The 20,060-nt window shown below is 42.3% G+C and overlaps 2 protein-coding genes across 6 annotated transcripts; one reads left to right on the top strand and one right to left on the bottom strand.

Annotated features, from left to right (window-relative positions):
- Positions 1 to 2,054: 2,054 nt before the first annotated feature.
- On the bottom strand, positions 2,055 to 9,658 carry vps11 (VPS11 core subunit of CORVET and HOPS complexes). Of its 2 annotated transcripts, none has more exons than XM_035535893.1 (16): positions 9,506 to 9,658; positions 9,040 to 9,188; positions 8,711 to 8,846; positions 8,343 to 8,506; positions 7,968 to 8,215; positions 7,469 to 7,670; positions 7,138 to 7,289; positions 6,581 to 6,767; positions 6,072 to 6,215; positions 5,523 to 5,720; positions 5,114 to 5,275; positions 4,791 to 4,924; positions 4,248 to 4,450; positions 3,409 to 3,580; positions 3,041 to 3,263; positions 2,055 to 2,921 (listed from the first exon to the last, which is right to left on the bottom strand). In XM_035535893.1, exons 1-16 carry the CDS (start codon positions 9,645 to 9,647, stop codon positions 2,754 to 2,756), a joined length of 2,784 nt encoding a protein of 927 aa, XP_035391786.1. In that variant the 5' UTR covers positions 9,648 to 9,658; the 3' UTR covers positions 2,055 to 2,753. The 2 variants fall into 2 exon arrangements, with proteins under 2 accessions (XP_035391786.1, XP_035391787.1); XM_035535894.1 differs by having other exon boundaries at positions 9,040 to 9,197; positions 9,489 to 9,520.
- A 585-nt stretch (positions 9,659 to 10,243) lies between these two features.
- hyou1 (hypoxia up-regulated 1) lies at positions 10,244 to 19,565 on the top strand. 4 transcript variants are annotated; one of them, XM_035535960.1, is made up of 24 exons: positions 10,244 to 10,499; positions 11,447 to 11,519; positions 11,849 to 11,942; positions 12,055 to 12,133; positions 12,305 to 12,459; positions 12,898 to 12,974; positions 13,110 to 13,291; positions 13,384 to 13,499; positions 13,615 to 13,801; positions 14,064 to 14,198; positions 14,291 to 14,373; positions 14,476 to 14,608; positions 14,789 to 14,976; positions 15,414 to 15,552; positions 15,671 to 15,728; positions 15,931 to 16,007; positions 16,115 to 16,297; positions 16,547 to 16,737; positions 16,876 to 16,963; positions 17,290 to 17,546; positions 17,730 to 17,814; positions 18,227 to 18,476; positions 18,599 to 18,700; positions 19,050 to 19,565. In XM_035535960.1, the coding sequence occupies exons 2-24, from the start codon at positions 11,453 to 11,455 to the stop codon at positions 19,097 to 19,099; spliced, it is 2,976 nt and encodes a 991-aa protein (XP_035391853.1). In that variant the 5' UTR covers positions 10,244 to 10,499; positions 11,447 to 11,452; the 3' UTR covers positions 19,100 to 19,565. The 4 variants fall into 4 exon arrangements, with proteins under 4 accessions (XP_035391853.1, XP_035391850.1, XP_035391852.1 ...); XM_035535957.1 differs by having other exon boundaries at positions 18,593 to 18,700; XM_035535959.1 differs by having other exon boundaries at positions 16,544 to 16,737.
- Positions 19,566 to 20,060: the final 495 nt, after the last annotated feature.

Here is a 20,060-nt window from a genome sequence, read left to right as displayed (position 1 = left end):
CGTATGTATTCCTGATTGCTTTGAAGACTCACAGTAAAACTTTGCTTTAGGCATTATATGAAGGCACTCCCCTAAGCCTCCATTTCCACTAATGTAAATTAAAGCTTTCGTGAGACTTTTCCACACAACCTGTCTGTGTCCTTTGTATCATCAGTGGGTTTGGCATCTTTCTGCACTGCAGGCTTTCCCTGTCTGTTTGCTTTATACTCAAGGTTAAAGTTCAAAGATCAGGTTAGACAGACACACGGGCCACTTTATTAGGTACACCTGTTCAAAAACTCTTTAACGCAAATATCTAATATGCCAGTAATATGGCAGCAACTCAATGCATTTAGGCATGAAGTCGTGGTCAAGATGACCTGCTGTAGTTCAAACTGAGCATTACAATGGGACAGAATGGTGATTTAAGAGACTTTGAACATGGCTTGGTTGTTCGTGCTAGACGGGCTGGTCTGAGTATTTCAAAAACTGCTGATCTGCTGGGATTTTCACACCACAACCATTTCTACAGAGAATGGGCAGAAAACAAAAAAATATCCAGTGAGTGGCAGTTCTCTGAGTGAAAATGCCTTGTGGATGTCAGAAGAGAATGGCCACACTTGTTTTTGCTGTTAGAAAGGCAGTAACCCAAATAACGTCTCATTACAACTGAGGTATGCAGAAGAGCATCTCTGAGCTCAGAACACGTTGAACCTTAAAGCAGATGGGCTACAGTAGCAGAAGACCACAGCAGGTGCCATTTCTGTCAGCTAAGAACAGGCAACTGAGGCTACAACTACACAGGATTATCAAAACTGGACAACAGAAGATTGGAAAAACGCCACCTGATCTGATGAGTCTTGATTTCTGCTGTGATATTCAGATGGTAGGGTCAGAATTTGGCATAAACAACATGAAAGCATGGCTTCATCTTGCTTTGCATCAAAGGTTCAGGCTTGTGGTGGTGGTATATTGGTGTGGAGTTCACTTTATTCTAATGGCCTACACAGTCACCAGATCTCAATCCAACAAAGCATCGTTAGGATGTGGTAGAATGGGATATTGGTGTAATGTAGCCAACAAATCTACAGCGTGATGCAATAATGACAATACGGACCTCTGATGCTGAGGAATGTTTCCAGCACCTTGTTGAATCTATTTCATGAAGAATTAAGGCAGTTTTGAAAGCAAAACCTGGTACTAGCAAGTTGTACCTAATAAAGTAATAAAGTGGCCAGTAAATGTACACACGCACACACACACACACACGCACATGTCCAAACCATAAATATGAATGTAGAAACAAGAATATGATTGTGTGCATGAGGTGGGAAGTATATTTACAGTGATGTGTTGCTTGCTGTTCTCTGAGAGCCACAAGGAGAGGACAGTGGGGTCCGACTGCTTAGCACAGGGCTCATCCAGCACCAGCAGTCCCAGGCCATCTGACTTCCCGTCAGGCCGAGGAACCTGGTCGTCACAACCGAGACTTTTACAGTACGCCACAAGCTGTAAAACCAGCTGTCCAATGTCTGCTGGTTTGCTTTAATTCTAGAAAGGTGTGACTCTGCACATGCATTTGCAAACATTCAGTAGGATTGTTTGAACATTTTATGTATGACTGTACCAGTGATTCTGCACTTACTATATAGTCACACATATTCTTCAAAATATCACAAAAAATATATATACAGCTTCTAAGGGAAGCAATAATCTATAACACTGTGTGTTCTCTAACACTCTAACAAATATACTCCAAATATATAGCAGATTGCACTCACTTGTCCCCTACAGCCGGGACGAGGTCAGGGATAAATGGTTTCATCTTACGGTCCAACTCTATGGGTTGTGGTGAATACCTGAATTGGAATGTATCTGGAATTGGAACGTACTCCAAAATGTCTGGGAACGAACAGTCCTTCTACCCAGGATACATTTGCCCCACCTTTATCACGGATGTTAGAACCGATAGTCTTCCATTAGACCTTAACCCCTGATCCATCAACATGGACTCAGCATCAGCATTTCTGATCACTGAGGCCTAGTTTTCTGTGTTGAAAACCATAGCCATTAACTGTGTTGCAGATCTTTATTATATTATTGTAACAGAGTTAATATAGGAGCTACTGTGCACATCACAACGATGGATTAAACAACATGCACAACAGCTATGCTGATATTTTATAGCCTATTACTTCAAGGTGAAGATTTTGGGAGAGTTAACATCATTCCTGATTAAACATTGAGCATATAATTTTAGTTACAAACTGCGAAAGAAAAGCATACCATAGTCACAGTTTTAGATGTTATATTCACAACCCATTTACAGACATAAAAAGCAGTCTACGCCAGGTTGGCATTGTAGTTAAATATGCTTTCTCCAAGACTTCATGTGCATAATTCTCTGGGTAGAGATGGGCCATGGTTTGGAAACACCATCATCTCAGAGGACTGATTTTATGCCAAGTGAGATGTTGGAGAGGAGCGGTGAGCAAGGTTGTGCTAGATGTGCTCATTAATAATGATGCACAATTTTAATATGCTACATTTTGTAAAAAAGGGTAAACCTAATATTCACTCTATGCCTGTAGGACCCATCTACTGACTTATACTGATACAAAACCGGACAAGATTCCCATAATCAGATGTAGTATCAACACTCCCTTACAATAAAATTTAATGAATTTTTTTTATTATTAGGACATGAATGAGGAAAAACTGCATGTGACTCGGATTCTACTTTGAGAGGATCGGTATGAATAAGGGCCTGATGTTCACACATTTCTCTTGGTGTGTATGAGCAGGTCTCTCTGTAGATCAGCTTCCAAACTCCCAGGTCCCGCCTTAGCCCCAGGGGGATCTGTTATCAGAGTAAGCTTATTAAACACGCCCCGGCCAAAGTAATCCGCCACCACCGAGAAGCCGTCGTTGGAGCCCCTCAGCTGCAAAAGAGGGAAGAGAGAGATTAATCAATCACTGCAGCACTAACAGTCAAGGTTATGAAAATGCTCCAAGAAGCATGGCTTGTGACGGATAACCGCGAGGTCTTGGTTTGCTGCACCTGTCTGTTGAAGTGATCGTGCAGGTCTCGTTTCTGGTCCTGGGCACGTAGCATGTCCATCACCTTCCTGTTCTCTGGCGTGCAGGTGGGGCACTCGGCTTCACTCTCAGCGTAGCTCTCGAAGCAGTGCTGGTGGAAGGAATGGCCGCACAGGAAATGCACAGAGGGCAACTCCAGAGGGCTGTTGCACATTGTGCACTTGGTCTTCTGGAAAATCTTCGCACTGCAGGGGGGAGGGGGGGGTAAAATGATACTTATTATTATTCTTCTCATCATCAACATACACAAACCTCACCAGATAGTTGACATTTTCCAGGTTACGATGGATCTTTGACTGCACTCTCCCCATGTCTATAAAGGGACATTACCTGGTACGAAGTTCCTGGATCTCGGAGCGCAGGTTTGCAGTCTCCTCACGGTACTGACGGATCTTGCGTTCGTCCTCCTCAATTTGCTGACTCTCTCTCTGCAGCTTGTTGATCAAGTAGTCTTTTATCACTGACAGTGTTGCCGTTGAGTTATGGGCCAGTGTCTGCACCACTATAAGAATAAAAGCCAAATAATCTATGCCTGATATACAGGTATATCAAACTCCAGTGTCATTAGTCATGTAGAAGACCAGTACAGGGTGATAAATCATAAAAATATTGCTTATTGGTTTTTTTTGGTCTTTCAGAGTGATTCCACATAATTGAAACTATGTTGTAAGATTTCCATTTTTTGGTGTTTCAATGTGTCTAGAGTTGATATACTTCTGAAAGTCTCAAAGACAGGTGTTCTTCCAGACATCTCACACAATAAAATCAATATCTTTTTGGAAAACTTGTTCATTTTTGCTTAAATGATTTGCTATAATTTAAATCAGTAAGGTTTTAGTGTTTATCATAATGTTTTATATGCAAATAAAGACCCAATAAATGTACTTTTATTGGGTGGCCTAAGGCATTACAAAAATGATGTCTACTGTATACAGTATTAAGGAAGGAAACACACTTAAGAAAAACATTTTTGTACAGTCTAAAAATCTTACAAGTTAAAAAAAAAAGTTTAAATATGGAACTTTGGTGCAAGTGTTGCAGAACACTGACACCAATGGTAACATTTAGATATGTGAAAACAGTCAGCAATGCGTGAAAGCCATAAATCAAAGAGCAAGAAGAGATACAAAAATGCACCCCCTTATAACATGCAAACCATTTCAACTTACCCAGAAGAGGGGGCATGAGGTTATTCAGGTCAATGTGTTGCAGGACCTCGCTGATGTAGGCTTTGCAGTCCTCCTCTTTTCGTGCAAAGTAGCCCAGTGCTTGTTCCCACAAGCAAACCTCCTGATTGCCATAGTGCTTGCATGCCTCCACCACCTTTGAGTATTCCTCATTCTGCATGTGGTAGTGCATGATCTGCTGGTACCTGCACAAACATGAAGAAAAAAAAAAAAAGTTCTCTCCTACTCCACAGAGTAAGCTTAGCACTGACACTGCTAAGCCTGCTCAGAGTCAGTCATTTGCATAATCAATGCATAATCAATCATTCAGTCGGTGTATAAGACGACATATATTTTGGGCCAGAGCATGGTTTGTAATCTGAATGGTGAACCATGGGCCACTAAATAAGAAAACCCATGAAAGACTCGTTTATGACCTCTGACAAGTATTTGCTAATAGATCAAGCCTGGTGAGAAACTGACAGCCATCAGTATTTGCTCCAACGTGAAACATGAAATACACTGGATGGTTCTGAAGGTACTCACAGCTTGCCCTTCTCATAAAGGTACAGCACCCCCTCTTTAAAGCTGTGCATTTGGCAGAGCACAAGGGCCTTATCAAACACGGTGTTGTCACTCCTTAAAAGTGACAATGCTGCCCTCTGCAGGACCTCCTTCTTCTGTACAAAAGAATAAAAAAAAATGTTTTAAAGGTTTTGACATTTCTTTACAAAACAGTGCTTTAATGTAAAATAACATATGTAATACTTGTATTTTACAATTACTTTAATAAATTACTTAAATTTGTCAGTTAATAGTGTCTGCAGTGTGGAGGAAAACATACGACGTGTGCACTTGGCACTGTTTACCTCAGGATCCTGTTCGTGGGCCCAGTCTTGCAGACGCAGCTCCAGCAGCGTATCATATACACCTTGTGGTGAAAACGGCTCTACCTTGATCATATGTTCCAGGAAAGCATGGAGCTCCCGTGGATTATTGGCAAAGATTGGAATAAACTCTTCTGAATTGGCCTGAGAAACAGTGATAAAGTGGAGCGTGAGGAACTCCATTTTCTTTGACATCATAACTGTGCAAATCCTAAACACTGCTTGGAGCCACAGGTTTCCTGAAGAGCATAGATCATATGCTCCTTCGACAGAACAAGGAACAACACTCTCTTTAATAGGTGGAATACCGCATGAAACTACTGCTGCAAATGTCCAGGTCTTTACCAATGGAAGATTTAAACTTGAGTTTAAATTTGTTTAGGTTCCCCACCTTATTCACAGCCAACCGGTCCAGACTGTCGTGGTCGGCCAAGTCCTGGCTGGGCTGGTAGTCCGTGCAGAGCTTCTTCAGGAGCACGGTGGTGCTCTCAGGAACATGGTGCATGAGAGTTTTCCCATAGTGCTTCATATTGGTTTCGGCCTGCTCGAACGGCAGCCGTCCGATGTAGCGCAGAGCCTCCTGGTAATTCTGAGCACAGCAATGAAAGGAAGAACATATTATACCATGTGTTTTGACGTCTCATCACTTCAAATATCCTAGTATTTAGCAATGTTCAAATATTACATTATTTTAGATTATTACATTAATACATTTTCAAATAGTATAATCAATCATTTGTTTTCTAATTAAATATATTTTTAATACCTTCAGAGTATTTATAAAGGCAAATATTATGAAATGTTTTATTATTAGATTATAAAGGATTCTGCATTATGCTCCCAGCGATAGAGCATCAATGGGTCTGATGTCACAGCATTCCATAAAGACTTGCCCCCATAGCTGTAAAATTAGCAGGAGCTCTGGGAGAAATGACCTCACTTTTAAGTCCTCCAGCTGGATCTTCAGGTACCACTCATGGTGCGCATGCTTCTCTGCAAGGAAGACAGCATGGCTGTGGTAACCAGCCTGCCGCAGCACCTTTATGGCTATCTCCACATCAAAATGCACCTCACTTTCACTGCTCTAGAGACCACAGAGGAACAGAGATGGCGATCAGCTACATGTTCAAAAACATTTATTCTTGATTAGACAACTATGCAGGCAAAACGATGCTTGCACTTTGATACTCTTTTCCAGTTGGCTCTCTCAATCTTGATATTAATAATTTAAAATTAGCTATATTGCCCAGATTTATATTACAACAAACCACTGAACTAAGCCATAGCTAGATGTCTAATCTATACTTTTAACAACAGAATGCCAAGTTTTTGCCACAGGAATCCAAGGCTGGGATTCCAGGAAGCTGCAAGTGGCTGTGTTTTCACTAGGTGAGAGGACATCTTAGGTCATATTTGTATGCTCTCCTTAAAGTATAACTATATATAGACCTTAATGAATTCCTCCAGCTTGGAGCTGTCCTTCAGCTTGGTGTAGCAGTTGAGCAGAAGTGTGGTGTGATCTGCGTTGGCCAGGGACTGCCTGTGGAGAGCCTGGAGGTATGCAGTGAGGTTGTGTATTCTCTGAGCGTCCAAGAACTTCCGGATGACGTATGAGGGTTCAAGTTTCCCAATAGTCCTACATGAGACAACAGACCAGCTTGTAAATACTACTCTTTTATTGCAGTTGTGTTTGTTAATATTAACAGTCTAATCACCAAAATGCTCAAGTAACTACAGACAAGATACAATCATGTGAATGAGTCGTAGCTATATGCACTGTTTTTGTGGGAGGCCTGTGTCCCCCAATAATTTCTTTTCACACTACTCATATCATGTGTTAGGTTGGGTGGTGTGAACAGTGTCCCTAGCCTCCAAAGGTGAAATGAAACCTACACCACTGGTCGTAGCATTGCAACAGACTACTAATTACAACAGACTACTGCAGCCCCTGAGGAGTAGAGTTCTTACTATGGATTACTGCAGCCCCAGAGGAGTAGAGTTCTTACCGAATATACTGCTGAATGGCACCATCGTGGTCCCCTTTAACGTAAAGATGGTCTCCATATTGCCTAAATATCTCAGACAGACCATCTTTGTCCAGATGCTGGCTCTTTGCAAGGTTAATCGCCATTACAAACAGGTTCTTCTTAAATAGCATCTACAAGAATGAATAGTTTTTTCATTATTTTAATCATCAGTAGTGTTGCTAGTGAAGCATAACATTATCGTTTTGTTACACTCTTCATAACAGTTCTCAAAACAGTGTTTAACTAAAATTATGGGAGCCGTTAAAAACAAACAAACTGAAGTGCTATTTACTGACTAACTGCAAAGAACCTCTAATTTAGTCTGCGTGTCCTTTTCTTGTAGCACAAACATCTTCCCATCTCTTGTCAGGATGTAAAAGGAGCCCCATTCTGCCAGGACGTCTATGATGTCATCAAATGCAGCACTGTAAGCGATGAACTTATTGTCCAGATCATAAATCGTCAAGACATGCTTCTCTGTTGGGGAAGTCTCCTTACTCCCAAAGCCAGGTCTGTGCCACAGAGAGAATACAAGGACAGCATAAATAAATGTTTCTAGTATTTAGAAAAGTTCTAATATTACATTAAAATTATTAATTTCAAAAACATTAGAATTCCAAAAAAAAAAAAAAAAAAAACAGAAAAAAAAGGTAACATGATGAACTCTACAGCTTAAACATATGTCTACATATGCAAACAGTGATTTTTACCTTTCAGCAGCAGAACTAATCTAACAGGAATAGTAAGTACTATGTTGATTCTAGATCTTAACTAAGCAGTTATATAAGTGTTATATGAGTGACCCCTACTTGTTGGGTGACTTGCTGTCTTGAGTGAGGAGCAGCAAGTAACCCCGGTGCCAGTGCACCAAGATCTTATGTCCATCAAAGGCGAAGCAGGGGCCCCTTTCGTCAGGCTGGTACAGATACACACACTCATTTCCTGCCACAATGAACTGAGAGTCCTGAGACGGGTCCGTGAGGGCGGAACATCGTAAAGCACAGCCATGTGTGTCTAGCTCCAAACGAGGATACTCCTTCACGGACAAGGTGTAACACTAGGCAAGACAACAGACCAAGAATGGTGCACTGATTATTACACACTCTTGCTATACAATTTAATTATCATTGTACGAAGAGATTTATGGGAATAAAGATGAGTGTTGGTGCTCAATTAAAACATACCTGCACTTTCTCTAGGTTGACAACAAACAGGTGGGTGACTTTACCTGCCTGGCGGAAAGCCAGGCCAGTGACAGGAGAATTTCCCTCATGAAGGGTTAGTGTTTTACTGTGTCTGTCTCTGGTAATGTCACCTTTCGTCAAAACTACACTGCCATCTGTGAAGCCTGAAATAACACCATTATGAACAAGTTAAACTGACTTGTTTTGATTATTTGGTTCTATATATTTCAATACTATGTCAATAAAATTATATAATAACACCACCTCATATACTTGGCATTTAAGTTGCTTACACAGTGAAGGACGGACAGAGAGAGAGAGAGGGGGAGAGAGAGAGAGAGAGAGAGAAAGAGAGAGAGAGAGCACACCTATAGCCATGAAGTTCAGGTTCTCATGTACACTAAGACAGGATACTTCTGTGGGCTTGTTCCCAGGAATTGCTGGGAATATCCGTGTGCACAGGGGACTTCCACTGTCTCTTTTATCAGTGTTCCATACCTTGACCTGGTCGTGTTCATATAAACACACACACACACACACACACACACGCGCGCGCACGCACGCACGTTAAAATGGCATCCGTAACACAAAACATTTCTCAGATTGATAACAATTGAAATATTATATTATTAGCAGTATTGCCAGAATTCCCCATCTCCAGCAGCAAAAGTGAAATGTTCATTAGCGCAGCCCTTACCAGTGGATTGATGCCATGCTCGTCCTGGCCTACAGAAACCAGAATGCTGTGCTGCTTTAGTTGGAACAGGTGCGTCACGCGCAGCTTGTAGGCTTGGAAGGAGCTCAGCTGGAGCGAGCGCGTTAAAAACCAGATCTGACCTTCCATATGTAAGCAAGCTGGGTTAAGAAAAGCACACATTCTCAAACGAACCCTTTCACTATATCTGGTGTTGCTTAGAAAATCTAAGCACACCATACTGTTAGGCTAACTACTAACTAAAATGTTCTTTGCTAACCCCACAAACCTAATATTATAACAATTTAATATGGAAACAATTAGGTCAAAAAGCAAGTTTACCACATTAAACTAAATTTGACACTTGGTGGCAAATGCTTAATAAACTGTAGGTAGTTAACCCTAGCTAAGCCTAGCTTTTGCTAGAGGCTTTTAGTATCTCAACAACAAACCTAGGTTGCAAGGATATCCCCGAGAACAATATGTCCCCGCCCCGAATCACAAGCCGATATGCCATTCGGCAAAATGAAGTTTTTCCCATTCTCAATCGGATCTTTCACCGTTTCTCTATCAAAAAAGACAAATCGTCTCCACTGCAAGAACGCAGCCATTTTCTTATAAATTCCTGTTCAACAAAATCATGTGACTCATATCATAGTCAGGTGATCTCTGTTGGGCTTATTCACTTATGTCTTATTTCACTAATTTATATTATCCAGCACTGATATTTTCAGAGAAGCTTTTTATTAGTCTGCTTATAAAATTAATAATACCCCTCAGAGTATAGTAAAAATAAACAAGTATGGTATGAAATACATGGTATAAATAAGAAGAAATTGGTTATTTAAATCATTAAAAACGAAATCAATAATTCTTAAACACATGAATGATACTGCTCACTGCAAAAATGTTTTGACGGCACATGGTGGGTAAAATGTTAAACTACAGCCAAGCAGTATTTAAAACTACAAGCAGTCGCGTAAATGTTTAGTCAGACATTTTACGTCATAACATCTACGCCCATTAAATTAACGTGGACCAATGAAACAAGCGTGTGTGTGCACAAGCCTGGCCACTTCAATTATAGTTGGAACGTGGACCAATCAGACTGCGTGCTTCAGCCCCAAAAGGGGCGGGGCCGGCGGCTCGCCAGGTCAACGCTGAACTCGCGGAACAGCGAGTCCCGCGGATCCAATAAGATCACGCCGCGTTAGGGGCCCGACGGCCAGAGAGAGCCGGTGACTTCGAGAGTGATACCACGCCGCTGCTGCACTGTGATCATAACGACTCATGGCTTTAGCTCAGCAGTTAGCAGTCTGACATTCACTGAGATACATTTTCCCGATCCGAGAAGTGCAGAGTGGGTCTCTGTGGTTGTTGTTCACCTGTTCGTCAGCGGTAACCTGCACCGGCGGCTTAGCTTCATAGCCAGTAGCTGTTATATAAAACTTCTCCGGCTGAAGGTAAGTTTCGTGTCGTTTCATGTTTAGTTCCGGTCGTATAAGTTGATTTACGTTCGCGTTAACTTTGGTGTGCTGCTGTGTTTGGTTCAGGATGCGACGAGAGTTACAGGATGTAGCCAGTTAGCTCGTTAGCTACATACTGGCTATCTGGTTTGTGCTTTTTCGGACTGTGTGAAATCTTCCGGCCAGCTGGGTTGCCTCAACGTTAATCGATTCAGTTTAAGTTACGTCAGCTCTTGTAAATCATGTTACTATTTAACTTTGGAAAGAAATGACAGGTACTCTCATGAGGCATTTTAAACACATTATTTGGGGCTGTTTCGGGGCGGTATGACCCCCCAGCCATCAGGATCAAGCTACCTCAGCATAGTCTACGCCGCTATCAGACAAAGGCAATGAGACTAGAAGTTTCCACACTTTACTGTTTGGCTACGTGTAGATCTACTGTTCATTAAGTCGGTTAAAATGCCGATTAAGTCCAGACGTGAACGATAAGATGCAATTTGTATATTTTGCTTATATAATTATATATATAAGGTGTTAAGGCAGCACTTTTGTGTTCCATGGCTGCATCTACGTACTGGCCATTAAAAAACTGCTTTGAGACTTTGTTCCACGTCTGTGGGAAGGGTCAGGCCAATAGGATGTAGCCTAAATAACAACTCGTTCAAAGAGCTGACCTCGCTTTCTGCTGAGCTTACAGTTCTAATGTTGCACTTGTTTAGGGGGTTTGGTGGAGGATGCTAACTTTACCTAAGTGTGAGAGCACCTTTTGAATTGCCTTTCATGTGTGCTCCTGTAGCATGCTGTAGCATGCAGCTCAACATATGGTATTTTAGAGTCCAGTCAGTCATGTATACCCTTCCGTTTTTTGAGTGGAACACACACACTCCAAGGAAAATGAGGTGTTGATAACAAATGCATGCACATATGCTTTTTTTTGGCAGGTTACAATGAGGGAGGCACTGTCACTAGGTGTGCTGTTCTGCCTTGCTTTAGCACTGCTACCTTCTCCAGCAGGTGAAGCACACATTACACTTTTTCTTGTGCCAGTAGCATGGTTGAGGGTGGAAAACTTACTTTAGTTGTGAAGATATACAAACATTTAAATGTAGTTCTGAAATCTGTTGTTTAGGAAATTATATTGGCAAAGGACACTTACAATTACATTGTACCATTCATGCAATATAAACCATCACTCATCGTACAGTTCGGGAATAATTTTAGAAACTCACGTTCGTCTTATTTTGAAATCTGCTTCTAATCTTAAGATTGAATGATTTGCATAGTTTCTCTATTGTAGGTGTCCAAGTGTCTGTCATCAAGTGCCATCTTTTTCTGTTTAATAGCTTCAGTTGCTGTGATGTCTGTAGACCTGGGGAGTGAATGGATGAAAATAGCTATAGTAAAACCTGGGGTGCCAATGGAAATTGCTCTTAACAAGTATGTAATGGTGCTTTGAAGCTAGCTGATGTAGCTTTATTTATTTATTCAACAGCTCTGTCTAATTATTGATCTAGATTCATCCAGTGTTTTCTCCCTGTTATCTCTTTAGAGAGTCCAGAAGGAAAACGCCAGTGGCTGTGTGCTTAAAAGAAAATGAAAGGCTTTTTGGGGATGGTGCTCTGGGAGTGGTTAGTTATTTACTACCACCACCACACACACACACACACACACACACACTTATTGATTGATTGATTGATTGTTCTTTTGTATAGTTTTAAGTTCAATTCTTGAGTATCCCAGAAATTTCTTAATGTCACTTAAAATGCAAAGACCCTGCCCCCCTTTTTTGTTCTCTGCAGTCTGTTAAGAATCCCAAAGTGGTGTACCGGTATCTCCAGAACCTTCTGGGCAAGACCGCTGATAACCCACAGGTTGTGCAGTATCAGAAACACTTCCCTGAACACCTGATGGAGAGAGATGAAAAGAGAGGAACTGTGCTTTTCAAATACTCTGAGTGAGTATTCTAGCCTCTGCTCATGTATGGGATGCTTTTTAGCCATTTCATACAAATGGGTTTACCTATAACCTGATGTCTTTGACTTTTATCCTCAGGAAAAAAAGCAGTTTTGAGATGTTTATTAGCGGTAGATTTTTGTATGTATATTGCTGCATGTATACTCCTGTGTTGGATCATGTGTATTTGGCGCTTCAGTCAAACAATCACAGAACAGTCAATGTAGAGATGTCGACAGAAGCTCACAGCCCATGATACGATTATTTCTTTTTATGAATCTAGTCATTTATTTTATTGTAAAGGCTTATATTGTAAACAATTAATAAACTAACTAGCAATATATTTTGCATCCTTAGCAGATACTAATGGCACTGAGTAATACTTCAACATGCTATAAAATGCCAATAACTAGTGATGTTTTGCTTTTCTGTCCCTCAGGACGATTCAGTATACTCCAGAGGAGATCTTGGGCATGGTTCTGAACTACTCTTGTGGGTTGGCGCAGGACTTTGCAGGTTTGTCTATTCAAATCAAGCTTCTTTTTTGACTGCAAAATCTTGTGGGTATTCTTGCTGCACATTGTCAACTCTAGAGGAAGCCACTGAAGCTGCTGTTTTAGAAATGCCCTTGTTACACGTCTGTCCCCACAGAACAAGTCATTAAAGATGCCGTGATCACCGTCCCAGCGTTTTTTAACCAGGCAGAGCGTAGGGCAGTCTTGCAAGCAGCTCAGATGGCAGGTCTGAAGGTCCTTCAGCTCATCAATGACAATACTGCTGTGGCTTTGAATTATGGAGTCTTCAGGAGGAAAGACATCAACTCAACTGCACAGGTACTTTTTGAAATAAAAAGGCATTTAATAAGTAGGGTACGATCAGCAAGCTGATTTTCTAATATCCGATCTTGCCATTTCTTCTCCTTTAGAACATCATGTTTTATGACATGGGCTCAGGTAGCACAACAGCCACTATCGTCACCTACCAGACAGTGAAGACCAAGGAAGCCGGCACCCAGCCCCAGCTGCAAGTCCAAGGAGTCGGGTGAGTGCCTCACCCTGGCCCAACATTACGACAAGCAGGTCCCATATGCGCCTTCAGAAGCATGCACCTGTTCACCTCAGCGCTTCTGACTGCCACTGTTGTCCGGTGTGTCCAGGTTCGACAGGACGCTCGGTGGCTTCGAGATGGAGCTGAGGCTCCGGGACCACCTGGCCAAGATCTTCAACGAGCAGAAGAAATCAAAGAAGGATGTGAGGGAGAACCTGCGTGCCATGGCCAAGCTGCTGAAGGAGGCGCAGAGACTCAAGACTGTGCTGAGTGCCAACGCGGAGCACATGGCTCAGGTACAGAGGAGCTGTGCTTGGAGACGTCATTATCGCACAGCCCGGGCACTCTTCGAGTGCATATACAAGTTTACTGTTAGGACCATCATAACTAGGACATGCAACTTTATTTTCTCCATTATCATAAGATTATCTTTGTAAAATACATTGGTCTTTTCTTTGAGGTGCAAATATTTAGGAATAATCTGGGATCTGCAGTTTCTGAGAAGTTCAGACTAAAGTGTTGGAATGATGTGATGTCTGTGCTGATCTTCTGTACTAGATTGAGGGGTTGCTGGATGACATCGACTTCAAAGCTAAGGTGACCCGTGCCGAGTTTGAGGCTCTGTGTGGCGACCTGTTTGACAGAGTGCCAGGACCGGTGCAGCAGGCGCTCGCTGCTTCAGAGATGTCTCTGGTGAGGGTGTCTTGTCACTGCTGCCACAGCTCTTCTACATGCTTGCTGCTTGTTGAGTGTAAATTGTGAAAATGGCATCTTTTGTCCTCCAGGATGAGATTGAGCAGGTCATTTTGGTTGGCGGAGCCACTCGAGTTCCCAGGGTTCAGGAAGTTCTCCTCAAAGCAGTGGGGAAGTAGGTTTCATGTTCTCCCTTGACGGGCAACACTGCCCTCACTGTGAGACTGGTGCACAGTTGCATGTCTGCTGGTACTCTGACCCATGGTGTTCTCCACAGAGAGGAGCTGGGGAAGAACATCAACGCCGATGAGGCAGCAGCTATGGGCGCCGTGTACCAGGCTGCAGCTCTCAGTAAAGCGTTTAAAGTCAAGCCTTTCCTGGTCCGAGACGCAGCGGTCTTCCCAATACAGGTGAGGGGAGAATCTCTCTGGCCTGTAAGGTTCAAGCATTGTGTAACTAAATGCCAAAAAGCAGACACATGTTTATGGGCAAGCAATTTATTTATTTATTTATTTTTTTAAGCGGTTTTGTTTCGGAACATTTTTAGCCCGTCTGCAGCGTTCTTGATGCTGCGTTCCGCTTCTGTTTAGGTGGAGTTCAGCCGCGAAACCGAGGAAGATGACGGTGGGAAGGGTATGAAGCACAATAAGCGCATTCTGTTCCAGAGGATGGCGCCATATCCTCAGCGCAAGGTCATCACCTTCAACCGCTACACAGACGACTTCAGCTTCTACGTCAACTACGGAGACCTTAGTTTCCTGAGCCAGGAGGACCTAAAGTGAGTTCACCACAGGACAGTCAAACCAATACTATTGCAACATGGATACAGTGTCAACAAAATTATTCGTTATTTTAAATTAAAAAGAAATATGAAGTCTTCATAAGAAGAGTTATCAGGTTTATCATCTTATGAAAAAACTGGGAATGTGGGGAAAATGAATATTTCTGGAGAAAAGCTGTCAATTCCACTGCCCAGTGTCATTTTAATCCCATCAGGCAGATTTGCCAGGACACACAAGTCCTTGTGTTAACATTTCCTGGTTGTGCTACCACATCAGCATCTGATAGAAGAATTTAAATCTGCTTTACTAAGTCAAGTCCATATTGTCTGTCCTTCAGTTTGGATAATAAATTGGAAAATTAGGAAGATGTGTTTTTGGGAACTAGAGCTACAGGAACCAGTCTCTACGGTGATCCTTATCTTCTCTCTTTTAGAATGTTCGGGTCTCAGAACCTGACCACGGTGAGGCTGTCTGGAGTGGGCGACAGCTTCAAGAAGCACTTGGATGCTGAGTCCAAAGGCATCAAGGCCCATTTCAACATGGACGAGAGTGGTGTGCTCATTCTGGACAGGGTCGGTTGAATCAGCGTTTTCCCTTTTTAAACTGAATTTTATTGCACACCTGATTTTGTTCACCATCACTTTTACATACCTCCATAAGACAGCCTGCCAAACATTAAATATGCTGCAGGTGGAGTCAGTGTTTGAGACTGCGGTGGAGGAGAAGGAGGAAGAATCTGCTCTCACTAGTAAGTTGAAGCTTGTATTTTGGTACAATGCATACTGGTTCTGTATCTCCACAGCTACTACATAATTTATAGCCTTCAAAGTAAGTGTAACACAGTCTGGTGCTTTAATACGTCTTTATTTTGATTTTGTATATTTTATTGTGGTTCTATTACACTTTTATTAAAAAAAATTTTTTTTTTTAAATTTCCCTTCACCCTAAAGAACTGGGAAACACAATTTCCAGCCTGTTTGGAGGTGGGAGCTCCGAGCCCAGTCCCAATGTGACTGAACCGGTGCAGGTAAATCCGGCTGCGCTCATTAGGATGCGTGCACGTTCCGCCCCCTCCAGTTCTCTGCCATCATGTGACTAGACTTGAACCAGTGCAACAAATGGATTTTGTCCCAGGATGAGGAGGAGGTGCCTCCTGAGGCAAGCAAAGACCAGGATGCCACGGAGGAAAAGCCGGAGGAGACTGCCCAGGATAAGGCTGAGACGGATGACCGGGACCAGGGAGAGAAGAGCGAAGGCAAGCCTCAGATGGAGGAGAAAAAAACAGACGACGAAGGTGCCGATAAAGAGGAGCCCCAGGTAGTGAAACTCTCAGTCTTCAGATATGAGGCACGGCATATTGGAGGGACTAATGCTGAAAAAAAGCATGTCTTCTTTTAGCACCTAGCATGTGACACTGGGATCTGGATTATGCGTATAGAAAAAGTTACGGGTGCAGACATAAACGTGATGTGACTGGCAGAGAAAAGAAGAATTCTACTCAGTTATGTTGAAACTAGTAATGCTTGAAATGATTTTCAAATGAAATGCCAAATCTTGATCAAGCAGGCAGAGAAGGATGCAGAGAAGTCAGAAAAGTCTGAAGGGCAAATGAATGTGACGAAAGAAGCAGAGGAAGCTGCAGAGACGAAACCCAAAGGCCAGAAAAAGAGTAAAATCTCTGTGGATATTGGAGTGGAGCAGGAGGTTAATGACGTGCTCGATCCCAACTCGGAAGACATCGACGCCTCTCGAAAAAAGTATGTCTGGGTTTGGTCTCTGTGAATAGATTTTATCTGCAAGGGTGGAGCACGCCATTGACGAGAGTGTGCAAACATGCACTTGCGTATCGAGGGCTTTGCCAAATATGCTTCATGTCTCCTGTATCTTCCCTTCAGGCTACAGGATCTGACTGACCGTGATTTGGAGAAACAGGAGAGGGAGAAGACCCTGAACAGCCTGGAGGCGTTTATCTTTGAGACTCAAGTACGGCCCTATTATACATCCCGCTGTGCTTCTGTTTCCTCAGCCAGCACCTTTGGAGCGGTGATGCAGATACTACAAGCTAATGATATTGTATCCAAAAGGAGAAAATGTTCAGAATTACTCTTACATAATCCATCCACAGCATAAGGCTAGTCATGAATTAACATGCAATTTCTATGGAAAACCACCACTGACTATGTAATTTTAGTGTAGACTATTGGTCTATGACTATTTATTGCCAGAAAACAACCGCCAATCTGTTTTGATCATAACCACTTTTACAGTACAAAGCTAATGAAGATGGGCTTTCTGGCCCCTCTCTCCAGGATAAACTGTACCAGGATGACTACTTGGCTGTGGTGACCGACCACGAGAATGAGGAAATCTCCAACAAGCTGAGTGAGGCGTCCGCGTGGATGGATGACGAGGGATACGCGGCGGGCACCAAGGAGCTGAAGGAGAAGCTGACTGAGCTCAGGAAGCTCTGTAAGGCCATGTTCTTCCGCGTGGATGAGAGGAGGAAATGGCCCGACAGGCTGGCGGCACTCGACAGCATGCTCAACCACTCCTCCATCTTCCTGAAGTAAGCGAGCGCTCACGATGGAGCTTTTTTTTTTTTTTTTTTTTTTTTAAGCTAAAGCGTTCTCATGGCTCTTCAGCAGTTCACTACTGAATATTAAAATGTAGAACAAGAGTATAATGTATGTGTATTGGGAAAAAAAAGGGGGGGGGGTGTGTCTGTTTGCTCATGTATCTATTTGTATAGGAGTGCTAAAATGATTCCAGAAGATGACCAGATTTTTACTGAAATTGAGCTGAAGACATTGGAAAGAGTCATCAATGAGACTATGGTATGTGATTTTATAGTTTATTCTGTCTTCATAAGGGTTTGTATAACATTGTACAAGTGCATTTACAGCATAATTGTATGTAAAAAAAGCATCCAGCTAACACTGGAAATCTGACTATTTGAAACTCATGCATGAGTCACATGGATTTGTTCAGAGCTACACTTCGGTCACTCATGCACGAGGCCCAAATCGTACAGCATGTTCACTCACGTTAGAGTGCAATAGTAGGACCAGGAGTGAATTACAATTGAGTGTAAAATGTATGTTAGCCTATTGGGTACAGTTAACAGGGCAGGTGTTTGGGTGGGTGTGTCATTTTTAATACCTTTTTTTATCATTTTAAGTGGTCCAAATGTCACCATATCATTACTCCTCACAAACCTGTTTGTTTTTGTCTCGTCACTCACGTCAGACCTGGAAGAACAATACTGTCGCTGAGCAGGAGAAGCTCTCCCCTACCGAGAAACCCATCCTGCTGTCTAAAGACATCGAGGCCAAGCTCTCGCTCCTGGACAGGGAGGTGAACTACCTGCTGAGCAAGGCCAAGTTCGCCAAGCCAAAGCCCAAAGCGAAACCTAAAGACAAGAACTCCACGAGCACAGAGAACGGCAAAGGCAACGTCACAGACGCGGAGAAGGTCGTCCTTCCCAAGGATGAGGCAGGTGAGCGAGAGTGGTCATTTTTGGGCACCACTTCACTGCATTGAAGCACTTTTTGGATATGCTCTGTTCTTGATGTGAAGCGGGTCAAGTCTGCTAACGTTTTTGATGTGTTGCAGAGGCAGGTGTGGAGGTGAAGCCAGCAGAAGAGCCCCCCACTGAAGAGAATAAAAAAGAGAATGTTGAGGAGACGGAGTCTAAAATAACTGAAGGAACGGAAGACGCAGGTAATTGCAGGCACACTAAATTGCTTCACAGCTTCAGGACTACAGATAAACAGGTTGTGTGTTTTGAGGTCTTTTGTTACCTGAACTAAATCTGAACAAGCCAATTTATTTAAAAAAAAAAAAAAAACGACTGACTTTTGGACCTATTTAGACAGTAGGAAATCTGACTTCATAAGAAGTTTGCAGAGGGGATACTGGGATCAAAAACTATTTTCTTCTAAAAGAGTTTCACCCAACAATTTGTGAAGACAGGAGCTTTTGGGGGGAGGGGAAACATGCTACTACTTTTATGAAAGGTTTTAGTTTGATGTACAAATGTGGATAATTTCCTTTTTTATGCCTTTTTTAGGAACATCGGAGAACAGTAATTCAGACAACCATATAGGAGATGAATTATAACAACTGGAATTCGTTTTTTGTTGTCGTCGTATTTATTGACTGTGTTAAAAGGGTTTAAATCTTTTTGGTTTTTCTCCACGCACAACCAAACAGATCATCGCATCACCTTTTAAATACTGTAAAAATTTTTGGTTCTAGAGTGTTTTCTCTATCTGAAGTGTGGCTTACTCGGATTGACTGAAATCTAGAGGCATTGTGAAGAGAGCTCATGAACTCTGGAACTGTGGAGGTTAGATTTGAAATGTACATAACGCGGCCAGTTAGCTTCTCCTTGCTCTGTGAATGTTTGATTTGTAGAACAACAACAAAAGGATCTTGCCCCAAAGAATATTTCCCTTATGTCAATTACTTTGAACCTTTTGTGTTCGAGTCTAAAGTTCCACATTTGCTGAATCTGAGAAAGTAGCAGGATCAGATGATTTGAGAAATGTGTCCAAACCATCTGGGATTGGAGTGGCCTTTCCCCCCCCCCCCTCTTACATTTTAGCACTTGTTTTGTTAGCTATTCTGTGTGTGTGGGGTGGGGGGGGTCAAACCAGACAAACAAAAAATCCAAAAATAGAACCGTGCCACCTACCCTGGAATGTAGGTACCTAAACAATTATTGCTATTTATATCAGAGAAAGACGTTACACAAATTTTCCTTTCCCCCCCCCCTTTTTTTTTTTTTTTTTTTTTTTTTTTTTTTTTTTGGGGGGGGGGGGGTGAATTCAGTGCCTGCGCATGCAAAACGTGTACTGCTGAAACGTGCCACATTGGACTTTTGTCTGTAACACCAGTGGACTCCCTTTTGAACTCTTTGACTGCACTGACATTTATGGAATTTAGAGTTCTAATTTCTGTGATCCCTTTTTGCTGTAGGAAGGAAAAGAAAATGCGGATCCTTCATATTCCCACTTCCCTTGGTTCTTGTTTTTTCATTGTCTGTATGTTGCTGGTCTGTTGGGAGAAGTGTCTTGGA

The sequence above is a fragment of the Electrophorus electricus genome, chromosome 17 (genome assembly GCF_013358815.1).
Source record: "Electrophorus electricus isolate fEleEle1 chromosome 17, fEleEle1.pri, whole genome shotgun sequence".
In the NCBI taxonomy this organism is placed as follows: domain Eukaryota; kingdom Metazoa; phylum Chordata; class Actinopteri; order Gymnotiformes; family Gymnotidae; genus Electrophorus; species Electrophorus electricus.
The sequence above is the reverse complement of the archived record's forward strand: the minus strand, read 5'-3'. Positions and strand labels throughout refer to the sequence as shown.